Genomic DNA, 20695 nt, shown 5'->3' with positions numbered 1-20695 from the left:
GATCAAAAAGAGCTGGCATATGCTCTTCGTCTCCAACCGCTCAGCCCGGGGTTCTTTCCCCTGTATTAAAAGGCCCCACCGCAAACTCCTCCTGCCCTTTCATATCCCTTCACACATTCCTTATTCCCCCCACCCCCAGCTTTCCCTCTTCCCTTTCTCTTTGCCAGCTGGATAATTAACCATTGGAAACAGAACCTATAATTACTGTCTCCCCCGTGCCCTTAAATTGCTTTCAGTTTGGGCTCTGTGACCCCTGTCCTGGGTGGGGGCTGGTCTTCCCCTCAGCAGCCTCCCAAAGGGGGAGCCAACCTAACAAGCACCAGCTGGGGCCCCAGCCCCCCAAGATCTGATGGCCAGCTGTGCAGGAGGCCGGCGGCAGATGGGTGAGGAGGGTCCCCAGGCAGGCTAGGGCTGACTCAGCTGGGGTGTCAGTGGGACTGTGACGTGCCCGGGCAGGACACGAGGCCAGGCAGGCAGGTGGGCCGGATTTCCGAGAGTGATTGATGCCAGGTGGCCAAAGGGCCGCTTGCTCAGCAGGGCCCAACCTAGGATGGTCCCAGTAGGGCCTGGGCCTTTTCCTGGGTTCTTCAGCTCACCCCCATGCCTCTGCCTAGAGGGTGCCAAGCCATCCACATCCTGGGTGCCTCAGGAAGTCCTCCTGAGAGCTTCAGATGGACCAGTGCAATAAGTCCCAAGAGCCCTGGCCTTACAGCTCCACAAGGCCTTGTCCCTTCAGGGAAACTGAGGCCTGCTTAGCACCTGCCCAGCTTGGCTTCACTGGTGATCTGGGCTCAGCCTGTGGAGGAAGCCAGGCAGCCCCACCCTCACCTGGGAAGCATCCTCTATCCCTGACTCACCAGGAGTTTGGGCCCAGCTGGGACCGGAAGGAGAGCTGAGGGTTGGGCAGGTCTGGGGCCCTACCACTGGAGGCTCACACCTCCTGCCTCCAGCTAGCTTAGCTTGGTCCCTCCCTGACCCACACAGAGGGTAGGGAAATGGCAGGGTGGGAGTGGCTCCTGTTCTTCAAGATCCCCAAGGAAGCACGCTTGCTCAGTCTCACCTGCAAGGGGGCAAGGAGCATGGGGGTGGGGTGGGGAAGAATCACCCTCAAGCAACTTCTATTTGCTCAAGGTCTGGGCTTGAAGCCTAGCGCTGGTTTTCACTTGATGCATATTCTTGGGCAAGTCACTGCCCCCAGCAGGGTCTCAGTTTCCTGTCGCCCAAATATGAAGCAAAGAATTCTCCACCTTCCACTCTCACAGGGAACCTGATGAGATTCAACGAGATCAAGTGTGTGCAAGCGTTTTTTTAAGTGGCAGGCACTGTCCTGGTGAAGGACGCTCTGCCATAAGGGGCTACTGAGCAGCGCTGCATGGCCAGCACTGTGCAGACACAGAACTCAGACAAAAAGCAGCCACTGAGGCCAAACCTTCTGGGCTGTTGGAGAGGCTGCCTCATTCTCAGCTTTGCCCTCTCCCAGACAGTTTTTTTTAACTTCACACTCCTGCAGCTACTCCCAAGGGGCCCTCAGAAACTTGATTCCCCACCTATAGGGTGAGGGCAGCTGGTGTCTTGGGCTGGTGGGGGGGTGGGGGTGGGGCAGGGACCACCCAAGGACACTCGGTTGGTGACCTGTGGAAAGGGCTTTACCCAATCTGGATCAGGCTTCCCCTCGGTTAGAGACATCAATCTGACCTGAAGCAACCATCAATCTGGCCTGAAGCAGCCCTGGGTAGAGACCCCTGGCCCAGGCAGGGGCCCCCACTCTGGGAAGGCAGTCAAGCAGCAGAGGCCTCATTTGATCCAGGCACTTCCTTTGGTTAATGAGAAACCAAATAAACAGCCTCTGCCCCAGCTGGCTTGGGGAGCACCCCAGCCGGGGCCTAGCCCTGGCTGCTCCAGCCAGCCTCCTTTCCCTCCACCCTGCAGGTCCCGTGACTCTCCTCCCCCTGCCTTCTCCCTGACACTTCCCACTTCCCTCACAGCCATGCCTGCTCCTTGGCTGGTGTGTTGGGGCTTCCTGCTCTGGATCGCTAACTAACCCTCCCCTTCCTTCCTCCTCCTCCTTTCCTCTAGTGTCTTCTTACCCATTTTTAGCTGCTGGGATCCCACTTGTCCTCCTCTCCTGACATCTGTCTCAGCCATCTCCACAGGGAGCGCCCCCCTCCCCAGCCCCAGAAGACCTACAGGCTGCTCCAGGCCCTGACAGCCTGCGTCTCTGCTATGGGATTGTAGCCAAACTCTCTTCAGGGCCCTCACTACACTTGCAGGCCATCAGCCTGCAGGAGGGAGACCAGGTGCTCAGGACTTCTCTAGCTTGAGGGCTTCAACTGTCAGCCAGAAGCCCCCACGTATGCCATGGTGAGAGCTCTGGGGCACAGGAGAAGGTAGGCTCTTCTGGCTATAAAGTGAACCAGGCAGCCTGAAGCAGCCTCAGTACCCAGCGGGCCAGAGCTGAAGCCCAGCTCTTGGGAAGTTATTTCTATCCACCTCCAGGTGTCTTGAGGCAGGGCAGGGCTGGGCCTGCCAACAGGTTCCAGATCTAGCCCCAGCCAGGTGGCGGCAGTACTTGCGGACACACCCAGGTCCCCATGAGAACACCCCTTCCCCCATCAACCCTCTCTAGCTGAGCCTAGTGCCAGACTGGGCAGATGCCCATGGCCTATGCCACAGCAGTGACAGGATGGACAGGGGGATATGGCCACAGGGTCCAGGAGAACAAGAGGGTAGAGGATCTTGTGACGAGGAAGGGCACAGAGCACTTGCAATATCTTGTTCCACTAGGACAGCCATCATTTTCTCATGCCTGTCCAGATCGCCATTGTTTTAGGCACCGAAAATTTCTCTCTTTCTCTCTCTTTCTCTCTCTTTCTCTCTCATTCTCTCTCTCTCTCTCTCTCACTCACACACACACACACACACACACACACACACACACTCCCTCTCTCTCTCTCACATACTCATACACACACTTCATTCCCCAACATCACGACACCATTTTACACCCATTTCTCCATGTGGTTAAATTTTTTTTTTTTAGTTCTCATTTTTTCTAAGAAAAAAGCAACAAGAAAATAATTCAGAGTTTATACAAAACATCTTTACATTATTTTTTTTCCAAAAAGACTAGTATTTACACAAATGGCAACAGAAACAAAAACAAAAACAAAAAACCCTTCCGACTGCCACCTGGAAGGGGCTGGCTGTTCCGCTCCCTCTCCCACCTGGCACTGGGGTGGGCAGCTGGCCAGGAGGCAGTGTGGAGGTGGATGATGTGAGGCCCAGCTCCTTCCATGGCCACTCTGGGAGCGCCTGCAAGGCGCATGTAAGTGGCAGTCTGTTAGCAGCCGTGCTGGCAAGGAGCTGGGGTCAAAGTGCACGGCGTGCTAGCCCAGCCCTAGGCAAGCCTCTTCCTCTTTCCAAGCCCCAGCCCAAGACTGCAGGGCCAGTGGGAGCTGGGTTGGGGGAGGGTGCACCCACCTGTGCTAGAGCCCACAAAAGGAGCAGGCCACCTGGCCTTATACCCGCTTAGTTCTCTGCCCTGGGCCTCTGTTTCCCCACCAAGCTGAAATGCTAAAGGTGAGGGGAGAACAGGGCAGAGGGGAAAGGGGGAACTCCCAGCTCTGCAGGGCAAATAGCCACCTGGGCACCTCACCTCCCTCCATCCCCCATGAGGTCATCTGCCTGCAGCAGCTCTCTTGTTCCCCAGGCAACAGCCAATTAAGACGTTAATTACCGTGAGAGTGAGGGAGGCAGGAGATGCCCAAGAATCCCACAAGGAAGGGATTTTTTTTTTTTTTTTTTGGTGGAAGGATGGCAGCCACTACCCCATTTGCCAAGATCAGCACTGAAGAAGGAGGGTCAGTGGGGGAAGGGTGAGACACCTTGTCCAGTGGCACTCTCGTCTTCCCTCGTGGGCAAGAACAGCCCTGGCCCACCCCGCCACCCAACAAATGTCAAGGAGTTTATAAAAGAAATGCCATCCTGTACTTCCTGGCTGGCCACATCCTGCCCCAGGCCCCTTATACTGGGGTCAGCCGGGCTCAGAAAAGCTGGGGAGGGGCTGCCTTTTCCATTTTTCCATTTTTCTTCAAAAAAAAAAAAAAAACACCAGATGGAAATGAATTGACAGCTAAAAAATGAACGCAAAAACATTAAAAACAGTGATGATAGTGGACAAGCAGTCCTGGGAAGGGAGAAACGGGGCGAGGAGGGGGGCAGGGCCATGGGGGGGCGACTCCCTGCTTGCTGTCCATCAGCATCAGACCCTGCCCTCCAAGAAGGGGTGCCCCCGCAGAGCCCAGAGGCCTGGCCAGAGGGGGAAGGCACAAGAGCATGGGGGCTAGGGGCACAAGCACCCCCCTCCAAAGCCCAGGGGGCAGGGCAAAAGGGGGATTATAAAAGCCAAGAAACTACAAAACTAAATACAAAGGTGGGCACAGCTGGCAAGGGGAGGGGCATGGGTGAGGAAGGAGAGGTGCAGTCCCGGCCAACTGTCCCTCGGGGCCGAGGCCGCCCGGGCCCTCAGACCTTGTAGTAGATGTTCGCTGGACTCTGGGGCGGCATCTCCTGGACGATGTAGACGGGGTGCCCGTAGTCTCCACTCACCTTCTCATAGTGGGGGCAGTAGTTGTTCTCTGTAGTCCGTAAGGGGATGATGATGTCGCTGGGCTCGGTGCCCGCCGTGCCACTGCCCCCCTTGGGACTGGCCAGGGTGCTGAGCGAGAGGGCGGGCGCCCGCTGCTGCGTGTGCTTGCGGTGCCGCTTGCGTAGCTTCAGTAGCAGGACGGTCAGGAAGATGATTATGAGCAGGAAGATGACACAGCCAGCGCCTACGGCTGCAAACAACGCCACCTTCGAGTTGAAGAAGCTGTCGGGGTCCCCGCTGCTGCCTCCACTCCCGCTGGGGCCACTTTTCTCCTTCTGGTTCACAGTTTCTGTGGATGGGAAAGGGAGGGGAGGAAGATCAGCCAGGGGTCCTTGGGGACAGAGGGTGGATCTCAGGTGGCACCCTGCCTTCCTTCAGAGCTAGGGCCGAGCAATAGCTTCTGCCCTCTGGGGGATACCCACACACTTACCATGCTTGCCATCAGAATCATCCAGGGAGCCCCGTCCGCCAGGGCCCTGTGTGGCCATCTTGATAGTGTTGTCTGCCTCCTTGCTGGGCCGGCTAGTAGTCAGCTGCTCAGGCGTCACAGCATTGGGGTCTGAGGGTGGGGAGAAGATAGGTGAGTGGTGGCGGGGGGGTTCCCTGACAGCATAGGTGCCTCAGTTATACGGCACGGGCCAAAAACAGCCCAGATACTGGACCTCAGATCCTCTAGCCCTACTGCCCCCAACCCATTCCCCACACCACCACACCCAAGTTAGGAGCATCTGTTGCAAAAGCCTAGCTGGGGAAACCACTACCCCCCCAGGGTGCTCACCTTGCCCAACCTTCATGACGATCTTCATGGTGCGTGTGCGGCACACGCCTCCCTCTCGGTTCTCCAGTCCCTCCAGGCTCCCATTGGATGTAGCTGCAGCAAGAGGCCAGAGCATTCAGGGTGAGGGAGAGGGCTGCCTGCATTACCCAGAAGGCCTAGTGCTGCCTGAGCCCATAACGACGGAACTGGGAGCCAGGGAGTTGCAACCTGATTCCACCTACCTATGAACCTTTCTACTTCTCTCCTCCCACTAGGAACAGAGTCCAGGAACTAGCCCCACCCGCGAGGGCACTGCTCCCCTATCAGGACCAGGCAGTGGCTCTTTTTTCTCAGTGGAAACTAAGTATGTCTTCTCATTGAGCGATGTTGCTCAGAGGCAAAATAATTGGAACTGGCATGTTGCAGGAGGCTTCTATACAGACTGGAAGGAATGCTAGATTAGGAGTCAAGAGAATTGGGCTGAAATCCCAACCTATCCCTAACTCGCTGTGCAATCTAGCATAAGGTAAAGCTCTTAGGGCCTCAGTTTCTCATGAAGAAACTCTGCTATCTCTGCCATTCCCAGGATTAGAAATTAGGCAGGCAAAGGAAATAAGAGAGGACACCACAGATCGGAGTCCTTTCCCATCCAACTGCTAGAGCCAGGATGAGCTGGGAGCAGGCCTCTTGGTGAACATTAGGGTCAGAATTCCAAGGCCAGGCTAGGAGGAGGGCATTCCAGTCTTCAAAGGGGACCGGATCAGGATGGGCCTGACCTGTGTGCATTCTCATTGCACGACTCAGAAGCTCCCACTGCTACTGCACAGGAGAGAACCACGTTGTGGGCAGGGACTCACAGGTAATGTAGTAGTCATGGTGCTTCTTGAACTCCAGACCCATGTAGTTGGGGCTGAACTCCTGGAACTTGATGGTGAAGCGGATTTCCTGCTCTGGCCTATTGCAGGTGACCAGCACGTTGGGGTCAAGCACGGTGCTGCAGGCAGCTGCCTGTTCAGGCCGCACCAGGTATAGCTTGTAGTACTCATAGGGCCGCCCGGCTTCTGCTCGGGGGCAGATGATGTCCAGTTTGTCTCCAATCTTTGGGTAGATCACCAGGCCCTTCCCACTTAGGAACCTGCCCAGGAGGGAAAAGATGGTCAGCCTCAGGGTTGAGGGTCTCAGGCCATCCTCGGAACCAGGGGAGCAGACAGTGAAGGCCAGGCTGGGTGCACTGGGTGGAGATGGTGAGGACAGACATTCTTGTCCTTCCTCCATCCTCAGGCTGGGGGTGGGGAGAGAGAACCACACTGCCAGCAGGGTGTGGAAGGGGTGGCCTATGGGCAAGGCTGCCAGGCTTTGACTGCTCGGCAGGGTGGGGCACTGCCTAGCTGGGGGTGCCCTTTGTCCTAATGTGGCATTTCCGCAGGGGGCTGACGTGGCAGATGGGCTGGGTACCAAGGTGTCAGGCCTGGGCTGCCTGGAGGTGGCAGCCCTGTCCTCCTCCCACCCCTAACACACTCACATGCCTCCACAGCCACGGCTACTAGCTCCCTAGCACATGTGTTTGCACATGCACATGCACACACACACAGAAACACGCACACGACAAGCCCACACATGCCCTAGCCACCACCCCCGCAGCTCCCAGCCAACTGCTGGGGGTACATAACCTTTCTGGGACCCGTGCCTTCTCCCCCATCCTTTGCTAGTCTTGGTCCTGATGGGGAGATAGGAACAGGCATTGCCTAGAGCCAAGGCCACAGTCTCCAGCCAGGTGCAGCTCCACACAGCTTTCTCCACTCCCCACTGCCAGGCATCCTCCTGGGATCTACCCCACCCCCATAATGCAAAAGCCTGAATCCCCAAATTTGACCAGTCTCACTGCTTAGAACAGAGGAAGGGGAGAAGGAGCCCAAGCGAGGACAACAGAGATCATATCAGACAGGGCCCCAGGAATCTCACTCATCTATGTTCTAATCCCATCTCCACACTGCCTCTGCTCCAGATCCTGAGAGGAGATGGACAAATGCCTCCCCAGCCAGGTTCATCTTCTAATCCAGAGGGCCAGGCACTGGGAAATAGCAGGGGGAGGGCAGTTGCCTGGGGCCACCTATTCGTATCATCCTATCCTTGCCTAAGAGAGTGGTGCTCTCATCTGGAAAAAAAAAAGACACATATGTATGTATGACTGAATCACTTTGCTATACACCTGAAACTAACACAACACTGTAATCAATGATGCTTCAATACAAAATAAACACAAAGAAAGCGGTGCTCTCCCAGCCATTTTTGAGCCTGGGCAGGCTGGAATTGGGTGCAAAGCAGTATGATATAGGAGAAAAAAGACTTTGGGATCAGATAGATGGTAGCCCTGATCAGCTCTGTGAACTTGGATGAGCTTTCTGATCTCCCTAAGTATCAGTGTCCTCACTTATAAACTGGGGATGGGAAGAGCCCCACCTCCCAGGATTGCGAAGGGGAGACACGATGGCATATGTAGAGCACCCAGCACACACTTGGCGCTCAACCACTTGACTCCAGCTTAGGAATTATTCTGGTCTGCCAAGAGGCAGAAGGCCAGACACTAAGACCAAGTGTCTATGAGCTCAGTCTTGTTTCTTGGGTGGGAAGTAGGAAAAGAAGACATGGCCCCATCCTCAAGGACGTTATTGTCTGGTTGGGGTCAGGAAAGTAAATGGCCCTCGCTGCAGCAATAGACAGCACCAGGCTATCAGGAGGCTATGAGCGAGGATGGTAGCTCAAAAGGCAGGGGCTGAAGGCAGAAAAAGGAAGGAGACTGCTCATCTGAAAGGACAGTTAGAGATGGTCCCACAAAAAGAGTGAGATGAAAGTGGGTCCAGGGCAGGGGGCGGGGAGGAATAAGAAGTCAACATACAAGAGTAGACAGCATGGCTGGGACACAAAACCTAGGCCAGTGATTGGCCCAGTAATGAGTAGAGAGGAGCAGAAGAAGAGGTGGAAAAGCTCTGCTAGAGCCAGACTGAAAGACAAGGGCATGACAAGCAGTGTGGGTTTCATCCAGTGGGAGTTAGACTTTCTAGCAGGAAGAACAACGAAAGGCTGAAGGCAGTGCTTCAAGAGAAGGGAGCTGATGATGGAAAAGCATGGTTCCACTTCCTGAGGGCTACAAGGCATGAGGGCCTTCTGGGAGTTTAATACCCCCACCTGAGGGAGGGAAATGATACCTAAGGGGGTGAGTAGGGGAACAAGACCAAGTAGATGAAGGGCAGTAGCCCTTTCTCCATTTCCAGGGAGGCCTCCACCAAGCTGGAGCCTGCCATCTTGCTGTGCAGGAGGGTAAAAGCCACAACAAGAAGGTTTCCCCCTTGATACCTAGCTTTCCCGCACTCCAGGCACCAGATGGAGGGCCATACAAACGTTTGAGAGAAAATACCCCCATCCCACGCATAACAAAAAGCCAAGAAGTTTCACCAAAGCCTCCAAAATTCCCAAGGCATTTTTCACTTTCCAATCCTCATACTGGTTTCTTCCAGACAGTGGGATTAGACAACTTGGAACAGCTTAGAACCAGAAGGAAACTTCGAGACCCACCTGGGTCCGGGCTCCTCATGTGAGAGAATGAGTGATCAGATGAATGCTCCTATTGGAGAAGTGTACTCAAAGTCAAACTGAGGAGCCTAAATTCACCAGGATGTTAACCCCTGGGGGTCCGAGAGGATCTAAAACATTGGCTGAATCCTTGTATAGCTGCACTTCCAAACAAGACCCTACCTGGAGGTGACAGTAGGTAGAAGGCAGGCAAAGGGGTTCAGGTCAGCTCATTTTTATAACCACTTGGCCCAGCTTACTCACAGGGACTCTGTCTGCCCTGAGCACAGTCTCCCATTGCCACTTGGGCTCTGGAGCCCTGGAATCAGAACACAGGGCTTCCAGCTACTCAAGGCTCTACCTTGAACCCAGAAACACCAAGGAAACAGATGTCTATGTAGTAGGTGGGGGAGGGGGAAGAAGAGAGGACTATCGCCCCCCAACACCCCTCAGACTCTCTCATCAACCTCAGTGAACAGAATTCATAAATATTCATAAGTTCATTTGCATAGCAGCTGGCAGAGAGAAACTCACCTTCCCTTAAAGTGCAGAAGGAAGAGGAGCCTGATGAGACCCAGCTTCCCTGACCCTGGTCCCCCATGATAGTGCCTTCTTAGCCTCTTCCCCACCACTAAGAAAAGTGCTTCTGGGCTTGTGAGCAGCCCCAGAAAGTGGGGAGGGGCCATGAAGGGTGAGTATGAGTATGCAGCCAGTGAGAGTGAAGCCCGAGGTCAGGTTCGATGCTGGTCACCCTGTATGCAGGGAGCCTATAGGTCTCCCCTCGTACCCACCAGGTTAGGAGTAGGGACATGAGAAGAGGTGGAAGACAGTGCCCAGTTAAACTCTATATCCCTCACTTTTCAAAACGTACTACTCCCCCTATTACCAAGCCAAGCTTTCCAGCCTGGGGCCACCCCCAGACAAAGCCCTTTTCTGGAAAATAAGGGGATTGACATGGCCCAGCAGGAAGCCTGCAGCAGGTCGCCATGGTAACCCCTGAGGCCTTCCCTCCTTAGCCTCTGATAGCCCCCAAGACCCCAGGGAGCCACCCCCAGGGAGTTAAAGGACTCAAGGAGGCAGGCGGCCTGAGCATTCAGGCTCTCGTCTGTGGCCTGCCTCTTCCCCTCCACCCTAGCCCAAGTCTCTCCCCCAGCCTGCCTCCTGAGCTTAGAAGTATTGCCATGACTGCTGAAAAGAATCTTGGGAGAGGAGAAGCCTGAAGGCTCTGGGGCAGTGGCCGGTACTGCTCAGAGGCCAACTGCCCACCTGTTTCTTTGTCCGGCTGAGCCCCTCTGCACCCATACACAGACAAGTAGAGCTGGGTAGCTGTGGGGGTCGTGCCTAGAAAGCTGCCCATGACCTACCAGCTCTTTGCTTCCTTCCCTCTCACCCTTCCCTCAGGCTCTAGGAACTTGTGGTCAGAGAGTGGCCGAAGGGAGAGCTTGGTCCTAGGCCATGCCAGTCCAGGCTTGGTAAAGGCTCTAGCCACAGCCTTGATTCGGCGAAGCTGGCACCACACTTCGCCTGCACCCCCAGGGCGGCAGGACCAGTGGAGGATAGACCCCAAGCCAGAGCTCAAGTCTGCTCTCATCCCGGCTAGGGTGGGGAGCCCCCAAATTAAAGGCTCCTCTTTCACTCCCCCAGCTCCACCCAGCCCCCAAGGCAGCAGGAGCAGGCCTGGCGTGTCCCAGCAGTGCCCGCCCAGGCGTAGGTGGGCAGGAACAGCAGCTGGGTCCTGGCACACACACAGCAATGTCGGAGGCAGGGAAGCTAGGAGAGCCCCAGAGGAAGTCACCCCCCCACCTACAATGAGCTACATCTCCCCTCTGCCCCACTGGGCCAATACTAGTGTCCACTGTGGACTTAACACCCCCTTCCTTGTTGGCGTCTTTCTGTGGGGTCCCTGAGAGGCAGTGAGATTTCTGGCCCAGAGAGGAACCAAGGCTGCTGTTCAGAGCCCACAAGGGAGAGCGCCAGGCATCAAGCTGGCTGCCTCTAGATCAGGTCACCCCGAGCACACTGCCCTCAGAGGTAGGCCTTGCAAAGTCAAATGAGGAAGCCAGATCACTGCTCATCCCACGTGGGCAGGCTCTGAGTCACAAGGATAGATGCATGCACGCCTGTGAGGCGAGAGAGGGGAACCCAGGGGCAAGAGCCAGTGCCTCTTTCTAAATCCAGTTTTTCCCCAGACTCTAAGGCAGCAGGATGGCATGGAAAGAATGGCATAGGGCACATTTCTACCCACTATGAGATGACTGACTTTAAACAAGTAACCTCCCTTTTCCAGGAAAATGCCTCCTTATCTGGAAAACAGGGGCAATTCCAACTTCCCAGGGCTGTTGGGAATACCCAATACACTCACATCTGAGGATGAGTTGTAAGTAGTAAGGTACTGCCTTGCCTGACTGTTAGCACAACAAGCACAGTGTCACTTAGACGAAGCTGAAAAAGCTTCCTACACTCCCGGCTGCTAGCAACCCTACCCGAAACGACTGGCATAAAAATCCACCCAGAAGGGGCTGCTATGGCACACAGGGGAAGGAACCTAGAATGTGGCTGGTGAGCATCCCCCTACTTCAGCTCCCCTAATAATCATAGGGTGGACCCTCCCCCAAACCTGATGTTCCCATGGCAACTCGCTGCCTCCTGGCTGGCCCACCGGCTCCACAATCCCAATACCAAAAATCAGTGATGCACAGTGGTATCCAGGGCCCACCCACCCCTGTCCACCAGAACTGGTGAGGCAGTGGAGAGAGCCTGAGGGGAGAAAGGGAACCCTCCTTTCAGGCCCTAGCCTAGCCTCACAAGGCCCTTCTTGACGAAGCCTTGCTGCCTGGGGTAGGGGGAGGAAAGGAGGAGAACTTTAGGAGCTGCTGGGTTCCCATCACTTTCGGGCCCCCACCTGTGGCTAATCAGCCACAGAGTAAAAGAGGTCAGGTCCCTAGCCGCCCTGGAAAGGGGCCCCCTGAGCTGGCCTCCCCAGGACTGTGAGCTGGAACAGCTGTGAGGGGGCTGGGGCCAACACTTTGGCTTGTAGCAGGCAAGCCTGAGTTGGGGTCTGCAGCTGCCCCCACCCATGCTGGAGAGAGTCAAGAGTCCTGGATGCCAAACTGAAGCCCCCACCACTGTCCCCTTGCAGGGAAGGTGTAATGTGATCTCAGGCACATTCCCACTCCCTGGAGGTGGGGGAACCTGAGTGGGGGGCAGGAAGGGGTCAGAACGGGACTGAGAGACTGAACTGCAGCAGCTGGACTTGGCTGAGGACTCAAGTATGAGGCCTGCCGGCTGCCCCAAACTCTCAGAGGAGGAGGCTGGGGGAGGGGGACTGCCCTGGGACCTTCCATCGCAGCCCCGACCCAAGCACACGCATGTACTTGGGTTCCTCCCAACCTCCAATGGGCCCAAACTCACCTTCCCACGCTGTGCTCATTGGGCAAATCTGACAAGAGGGCTAAGGAGGCAGAAGCTTTTGCCACCCAGGGACTACCACCCTGGAGGGCCCCAGCACCAATGTGGGAAAGAGGCGAGGAGTCTGAAGCCGAAGCCGGCCCTTCTGGCTCCCCTCTCCCAGTCAGGGCTGGGGCTGCCCGGACTCTGGAACCCGGAAACATAGCCCCAGCCCGACCACTTCTTTATTTTGATTTTTTCCCAAGGAGGAAGCAATTAAGCGGGGTTTATAGGCGCTGAGAGATTTGGGGGGGGGAGGGGGGTTGCCAGCTCCTGACAGGACTGAGGAGAGAGACCAAAAGCCGGGAAGAAGAGGGGAGGGATGGGAGAAAATGAGCCTGTGAGGGAGAGCACGGGCATGTGCGAGAAACAAAAGGACTTGAGAAAAAGAGGCAGAGAGTGACTAAGAGTGAGAGGGAGTGTGAGAAAGAGGGAGAGCAGGCGAGCTGAGCTGGAGAGGGGAGGTGAACACGGCTCACACAGGGTGTGAGAAGACGAACGACAACGACCTGAGAGGGAGAACTCGGGCAGGAGGCAAAAACGGGAGAGAAAGATAGAAAGAAACTGTTTATTTGAAAGGCTGTGGCAGCCCGAGGCTTGGGCGCGGTGGCAGAGGCAGCCCCCAGAGCTCAGAATGTAGATGAGGGCAATGCCTTCCTCCTGTCCCCCCGACCTCCCCACCCCCGAAACCCACACCAACACACACAGACAGGCTGCATTCCAGACCCCTAGGCAGAGATGGAACTTGGGCAGGGGGCGGGCGTCACAGGGGCACCAGGATCAGTCCCCCACCACTCCCAGGATCTCCTCAATTACAAGATGGAATTTGTGCAGGTCGTACTGAGGCCTCAGTCACCACCACCCACCACCCCCAGGAAGCCTGCCCTCAGCCTAAAGTCAACTGGGGAGGGAGGCCTATCTCAAAAACCTGTAAACGGGTCCAGAGCACTAAAGGCTCAAAACACAAAAAGGGTGAAGCTCAGGGAGATCTTGTTTCTCCCAGTCAACCACCCCCCTCACTCTGCAGGAGGGCTCCTTTCCAGCTGTGGAACTGCCTGCTATCTCTCTTTCTGGTTAGAGACCCGAGAGAGCAATTAGGTCATTCCCATGAGCCCCTGTGATGGGCTACCCCAGGCGGATTTCTGCTCTCCTGGCTCAAGAGAGAGCATTTCCAGTCTCCACCCTTACAGGGGGGAACTGGGCACTCCACAATCTTTCCCCTTGGGCTGAGGAGCCCAGAGCCCCAGACCATTTTGAGTCCCTGCTGTTAGAAGAGCGCTTTGCCCAGTTTGGCTTCTGAGTAAGGAGGAAATTCTTGTCAGTCCCTTTCCTTGCACTGAGGCAGAGCCCTCGATCCTGACCCTGGTTTAGACATCCCACTAACTAATAAATAGGACCTTATCTTAACCCAAAGAGAAGAGAACTAAAGAAGCAGTCCTCTCCCACTCTAGAGCTGAAAGATGCACGGCCCCTGTAACCTAAGAGGCCAAGGCATGCAGGAGCCTGGGAAGTTAGCCGGGTGCCCAAGAGAGTGAACAGGAAGAGATTCCAGATACAGGAATCGTAGAGCACAGATAGGGCAGGCCAAGGGTCCCCAGTTTCCCACTAAGTGGTGTGTCCCCACACTGCTGGGACCTCCAGAAAACAGAAAGGAAGAGCAATTTTGACCCTGGGTTCCAACCTGAGTCCTGGATACCAAAAGAGGAAAAGGTCCAGAGGTCATTATACAGCCCAGAGACTCCCCACTAACTGCCCAGAAACCACTGAGCCACCGCCCTGAAAGGTGTGTGTGCTGGGGAGGGGGGTGGGGGGGATTGTAAGGGAAAGGAGGAAGAAGAAAAGAAAGGATCTCCTCTATATAGCTGCCTCCCCAACCCCTCGGGAAAAGCTAAGCACAGCTCCCCAATCTGAGGGACAGAGGGTAGGCGGGTCAATGGGACCCGCCTGGGCAGGAATCCTTCGCTTTCCACCCACCTCCCTCGCTAGCTCGGCCACCACTCTCTGACCAGGCCAGCCCTGGAAGCTCTGCCGCAGCCCTGGAAGACCCCCGACCGGCGCTGGATCGAACCCCCCCCCCCCGCAAACAAAACCCCTCTCCCACTCCGCCCCTCTCCACCCGCCGCCTTTGTGAGCCTGGGAGCGGCGCCCGCCCTTCCAAGGCCCCAGCAGGGAGAAGGGGGGGGGTAGCCTAGAAGAGACGGCAAACCAAAAAGCTAGGGAGGCAAACAAGGAAGAAAGAGAAATGAAAATGGGAGAAGCCTGAATGGGGGATACAGGAGCTGCCACCCGCCCCCGAGCGAGGAGTCCCGCGCGGAGATCCCTTCACAGCTAAACAAACGAGGAACCTGTGTTCCTCCTCCCCCGCCCAGGTCAAGCTCGCCCCCCCCCACCTCCTCACCAAGCGGCTCTCGGCGAAAACCGCCACGTTCCCAGGGGCCCCCGAGGGGGCTGCTTTCTCTCCCCAACCTGCTCTCCCGTGCGCTTTCGAGCGCTCGGACTCCCAGCACCGCCGGGCGCAACCATCTCCACTTGATCCGGGACTAGCGCTGGAGAGGGCCGGGAAGCCGAGGGGTCACAACCCAGCCAAGGGCCCCCACCCCACCCCGCCGCACCCTGCCCCACCCGTCCGCAGAGAAACACTCGAAAAAGCCAGAGACAAAATGGGGCGCCTCTCCTCCTCCAAACATCTTCTCACAGGCGCTCAGGGGCGCGCGGCCTCACCCCCAAGGAGTGCCTCCCACCCCCTGGGATCAGAGCAGATAAGTTACTCACTTGGGGTTGAGCGAGCTCCAGGACACGGGCTCCAGATTCTTGGCCAGCGGCGTGGCAAGCCGGCACAGCGCCAAAACGACCATCGCCACAAGCCACTTGCCGAGCCAACGCTGCCCAGGCCGGGCCATCTTCCCGGGGGGCAGGCTGCACTTTGGGATCCCTTGGCGCCTCCTCAGCAACGCTGGCCTCGCCTTCCCGTGCCGCGCTGCACTCCAAGCTGCTCAGGCGCCCATCCTCCGCAGCCGCCGGCCTTGAAGTGCTCCCCTCCCGCCGGCTTCGGTGTCGCTCTTCTCCGCCCCGCCGGCCAGGAAGATTCACTGGGCAGCCGCCCCCAACCCGGGCATGAGCTGCGGCCTCCGAGGGCTCGCTCCCCTGGCCTCTCCGCCGCACGAGGCGCGACGGGGGCTGTGAGCCCCCGGGTGATCCCGCCGGATTCCGCTCGGCTTTCCGAGACTGTTTGGGACTGCGCGCCTTCTCCCCAATGGGGTCTCGTCACTGGAGACTCTGCGGTCGCCCAGAAGCCTCGACCGTTTCGGGATCGGCACCCTTGGGAAGAAGTGGGAGTCTCCCCAACACACGAACTCGTTCCGGGGGCTCCCGACCGGAGCGCCCAGGCACGGGCTCCGTTCCTCCAGGCCACACTGAGACTCCGGGCTGTGCGCCCCCCGACAGCTTCTACTTCAGCGCGGGCCCCGCTCAGTGTACTTATAAGAGCGGGGAGACGCTGCCGAGCGAGCAAGTCCCATCAGTTTGCACCTCTGAAGCCTCGGCCGGGTGGCCCGGCAGTCCAGCCGCCGAGTCCTAGCTCCCCGACGATTGCGCCCGAGGGTCTGAGGCCAGTGCGAGGCTCACACACCTCCCACTGCTGTCCAGCGCGCATAGACTCCCTCCGCCGCGGCTGAGCTGTCTACTCCCCTGCTCAGGCGAACGCAAGGCCAACCCTACTCATCTTAGCCAATAGCAAGCTCCGTCACGGGGTCCTTGCCCCGCACCACGCCCCCAAGAACAGGAAGGGGGTGGGGTTTCAGGGAGCTCTTAAGGACGCCGCGCTCTCGATGGCACCAATTTGAGTGTGCGGCTTGTGCGGTTAGGTGTGGGTCCCGCCTAGTCCGTTTCCAGAGCGCTCAGCCCGTGGGAAGTTGGTGCTCCTCTTGAGCTGTCGGCCTGTTCTCCTCCCCGCGCGCCTGGCCCGCTGACCTGGGCTAGACAGGCCCTGTCCTAAGTATTCCGGGAAAGTACTGCCATTCTTTTTTTACACACGCGAGCCCTGAAGTCCTGCTCCCGTGCCCACCTCAGTGGCAAGGATAGCTTGTATACTCTCAGTCCCGTAGGTCTCTGGTGGGCTTTCCTCCTTCCGCCCTCGCAGTGCGGGTCCGCTTGCAAATGGACTCGGAGTCCTGAAAAGACAAACCAATCGCGGTGGGTGGTGGAATCTCAGAGGAGTCAAGTACGGAAAAGGGGAGGGAGGAAGATGAGTTCTTCGCCCCTGGGGACCAGGCCTTGGGAGTCTCAACTTTGGGGAAGAGCTTTGTGGAACAACGGGGGCCCAGTTTTGGGGTCTGGCGTTGTCTCAAGGCGCGGGCAAAGCCCCAGGATACGGCAACGGGGATTAGAGGGCACCTCGGTAAAGAAAGACACCTGGAGAGCAAAGAGGAAAAGGCGCAGGGCAGAGGCGCCTTTCGAAAAAGCAAAAGCGGGCGCCCTCGCCCCAAGACTGCGGACTCCAGTTCCTCCCGGCCTCGCCATCTGGGTCTTTGTCTCCCAGCCCTGGCCCATTCTCCCCGCCCCTCCTCACTTCCTTGCTTATAACTTTGGCTCCATCCCACAGTTCAGACCCTCCCGGTCCGACCCGCTCTCCTGGGTCGGACCACAGCAGACATACACACGTGCTAACGTCTCCCTCTACTGGTCTTCCATAGCACTGCGGGCGCCTGGGACCGACTGAGAGCACCCACCCCAACAAGAGCATGGCTCACAGCAGCCTGGCACAGGCACTTGAACGCAAGACCTGGGATAGGGGAGGTGGCTTTGGCAAGAACAGAAGCCCGGTATGGGGAGGAGAAGAGATCACTAGGAGGAAGATCTGGGTTTGGGATTGACTCAGGGACTGCCAGGCTGCAGAGGATATAAAGTTTTCTTGCTGCTGCTTTATGGAAATAATTAGGTGAATGACATTCCCGAAGTGCTCGCCATTTACACAGTTTCCTGTCCTTGCACTTAAATAGGAGACTGAGCTACTGAGTTTCTCACTGGATCCTCTGATGATCTCTTTAGCTCATAGAGTGGGCCTGTATTTGGGTGGAAATAAAAAGGGAGAAGGGGGTTCCTCCCACTTTCAGGGACAGAGCCTGGAAGATCTGGGTAGAAAGGGAAGAAGAGGAGCTGTTTAAAAATCTCCCAGCTCCCAGATGGACCCCTTATTGGGGTGTGAGCAAGGAGAGACAAAAACTAGCTGCAGGGATATACCCATCATCCAGCTTGAAGACTAGGATTGCCACAAGTGTATGGCAGTACAGCAAAACCTGAGGATGAAAAACAGTCTGAGTACCTACTGTGTGCCAAGAACCATAGTAGAGGCATATCCCTTCAGAATCCTTTAGGCTCAGGAAGAAGTGATTCATCTGAGGTCACAGAGCTGATCAGTGGTAGAAGCAGGATTTGGCCCCAGACTTATCTGTCTCCAAAGCCTATGCCTGTTTCCCTGTACTATACCCACTCGCCACACTTCCAGCCCCTTCTTGCTTCCTTCCTTGCTTAATCCATTCCTAGTTGAAAGCTGGTTCATGCCTGGAAGGAAGTGGCCTTCAGGATGGCCAGGATTCCACTCTTCACTTCCAGTCTTCCAGAAGGTTTCTAGGCCTAGGAAAGTTCGTCTTTGTTCCTGGCCACATCCTCAAGTTTCCAGCTAAAATCATCACCACCAATCCAAGAACCAACTTTAGATTCCACTACCAGCACTCCCAGTGCCCGTCAGGAGGCAAGCCCAAGACCTGGTGGGGGATGGGGCAGATGAGGCTATGCTGCCAGACTTAGGAAACATGGGAATACAGCAGCAGCTCCTGAGGGTGCCAACACCTCATCCTGGGTGGGGAGGGCACAGAGGAAAGAACAGACTCTATGTCTAGGCCTGCTTTGCACGCTGGTCACCCCTGGTCACGGCACAGTCTTTCTGCCTCAACCTGTCCACCAGAGCCTCAGTAGCAAGGCTGGGCCTACTCCATCCCGCTGCCAGGGCCAATGACTCCAGGCCCCCACCTCCTGCCCCACCCTAGCAGGGCCTCTGATGTAGTGATTCATGCCCCTGAGGTAGGGAAAAATTACTCCCCAACGAAGCTAGAGAGGAAGTCAGGACCTATGGGGGCTGTGGACCCTCTCTTATCCAAGCTCTCTCTGTTTCAGTGATAGTCACAACCCTTCCCCCAAGCCTACCAGATCAGTATTACCCAACCCACTTGTACTTCTCAGGGTTCAAGTCCACAAGTGTTTCCTGAGCACTGATCCTGTGCTGGCCTCTGAACTGGTGATCCAAAGGGGAACCCCACCAAGCCCTGCCTTCAAGGAGCTCCAAGCAGATGGAAATCAGTATATGTGGGCCTCCTGGACTCAGGGATGTGGAAGAATATCTGGCAGCTGCAGGAAGCCTTAGGCATCATGCAGCCTCTGGAGAGCTACAGAGATCAGCTTCCCACACCCATGGGATGCAAGGGGTGTGAACTTCAGAGCCACAGATTTCACTGCTTATCAGCTGTGTCTTCTTGGGCAAGTCACTTCCCCTGAGTGTTTTAGTTAACTCTTCTGTAACCTGGAGATCCTCTCTCCTTCAGGGAGCCATGCTGAGCAGTGAATGAGATAATGCACTGAAAGGGCTTAGAATCACGGTCGGCCCACCATGGTGCTTACTGAATGGAAACTATTATTCCTCTGCAGAGCCTCCCACAGAGACACCATCATTCTTGGTCACGCATGTTCTCACCTGTTAACATGTGCTTGGTGAGCCCCGTGCACATTATTTTCACTCCTCTCATATTCTTACACATGTACACACTTGTACCTGAACCTGTCCATCTTCCTCTCCTATCCAGTCACGCAGCACCAGCTGACAGGCCTGGTTCCTGACCTCGTGGGACATAGAGTACAGCCCCCACATTTTCTCATGTCACTGTCCCATGCACATACATAAACACACACACACACCTTCTCAATTACCATGGCTCTTGTCCTTGACTTCTTATTGTCTGCCTTGCACTCTGAGACCAGAGAAGTGAACTCTCTCACCTAAGGCCACACAGCCAGGGAGTGGAAGAATCAGGACTCAAATCTGGGCCATTTAGCTGCACAACTTGAGCTTCTATGCATGATTCTACTCAGATACCCCAGGGCTCTGGAAGGGAGTATGTGCCAAGGGGTGGGCCTTGCCCACTGAAAGATCAAAGGGCAGGAAACCTGCCCTGAGGTTGAGGCAATGCCAGCTGGAACCACCCCCATGAGGCTAGCACCCCTCTCCTATCTACAGTCATCTCTGACCTGCCTTAGGCCTCCTGACTGTCCCCTTGAAGACCCACAGCCTCTGCCTGCACCCTCATCACAGAAACACACAGCCATTCCCCACAAGTAGAGGGAGAGCCATGTTTCTTGAACGGCTTCTGTATGCCAGACAGCATAGCGGGGCACTCTCACCTTTGGTGCTATGCTGTCTTTTTTTAATGTGCACAGCATCCCTGAGGTTGATATAGATAGGCCTATTTTATTTATTTATTTATTTATTTATTTTTAGGGCCACACCAGCAGCATATGGAGGTTCCCAGGCTAGGGGTTGAATCAGAGCTACAGCTGCCAGCCTACACCACAGCCACAGCAACACAGGATCCAAGCTGTGTCTGCGAACTACACCACAGCTCACAGCAATGCTGGATCCTTAACCCACTGAATGAGGCCAGGGATCAAACCCGCTACCTCGCGGTTCCTAGTCGGATTGGTATTCATTGTTCCATGATGGGAACTCCATGATAGGCCTATTTTAGGCAAGAGACAACTGAGGCTCCAGCCTCAGTCTGGCCACATCCCCTGTTCTGCCAACTTCAGCCTGTGAAGCCCTCTCTTACCCAGCCAGCTACATCCTGCCACCCCCTTCTCTCCTGGTCCTCCTTCTGCCCTCACCACCCTCTAGCTAAGACTAGCTGGGGTCTGTGTTGAGCCTAGGCTGTCCTTCCTCCCCTACGAATCCTTGCTTTTTCCAAGTCACTCTCTCTGGGTCACTCTCAGGGCAAGTCTGGGGTGGGACCTGAGCCCTCCTACTCTTCCTTCTCCCACCTCCCTACTGCACCACACCCCAGGGCTAGGTCTCAGATCAAGCCCCAGGTGGGCAAGTTCTGCTCTTCTAGTTTCTCTGCAGCCATGGCAATTCCCAGGGGCTGGGGAAGGAGGGGGTGGTCCCCAAGGCCAAGAGTTTAACCACATTCAAACCCCCGCCCCTTCCTGGTCCCTGCTCCAGCCTCATGCCT

General features: G+C 56.3%; 1 protein-coding gene across 2 annotated transcripts; it reads right to left on the bottom strand.

Annotated features, from left to right (window-relative positions):
* EFNB1 (ephrin B1) lies at positions 3013–17077 on the bottom strand. 2 transcript variants are annotated; one of them, XM_021079969.1, is made up of 5 exons: positions 15195–17077; positions 6263–6540; positions 5427–5519; positions 5079–5207; positions 3013–4937 (listed from the first exon to the last, which is right to left on the bottom strand). In XM_021079969.1, exons 1-5 carry the CDS (start codon positions 15320–15322, stop codon positions 4525–4527), a joined length of 1041 nt encoding a protein of 346 aa, XP_020935628.1. In that variant the 5' UTR covers positions 15323–17077; the 3' UTR covers positions 3013–4524. The 2 variants fall into 2 exon arrangements, with proteins under 2 accessions (XP_020935628.1, XP_020935629.1); XM_021079970.1 differs by lacking the exon at positions 15195–17077 and adding an exon at positions 14821–14995.

Source organism: Sus scrofa, chromosome X, assembly GCF_000003025.6.
Source record: "Sus scrofa isolate TJ Tabasco breed Duroc chromosome X, Sscrofa11.1, whole genome shotgun sequence".
In the NCBI taxonomy this organism is placed as follows: Eukaryota; Metazoa; Chordata; class Mammalia; order Artiodactyla; family Suidae; genus Sus; species Sus scrofa.
The sequence above is the reverse complement of the archived record's forward strand: the minus strand, read 5'-3'. Positions and strand labels throughout refer to the sequence as shown.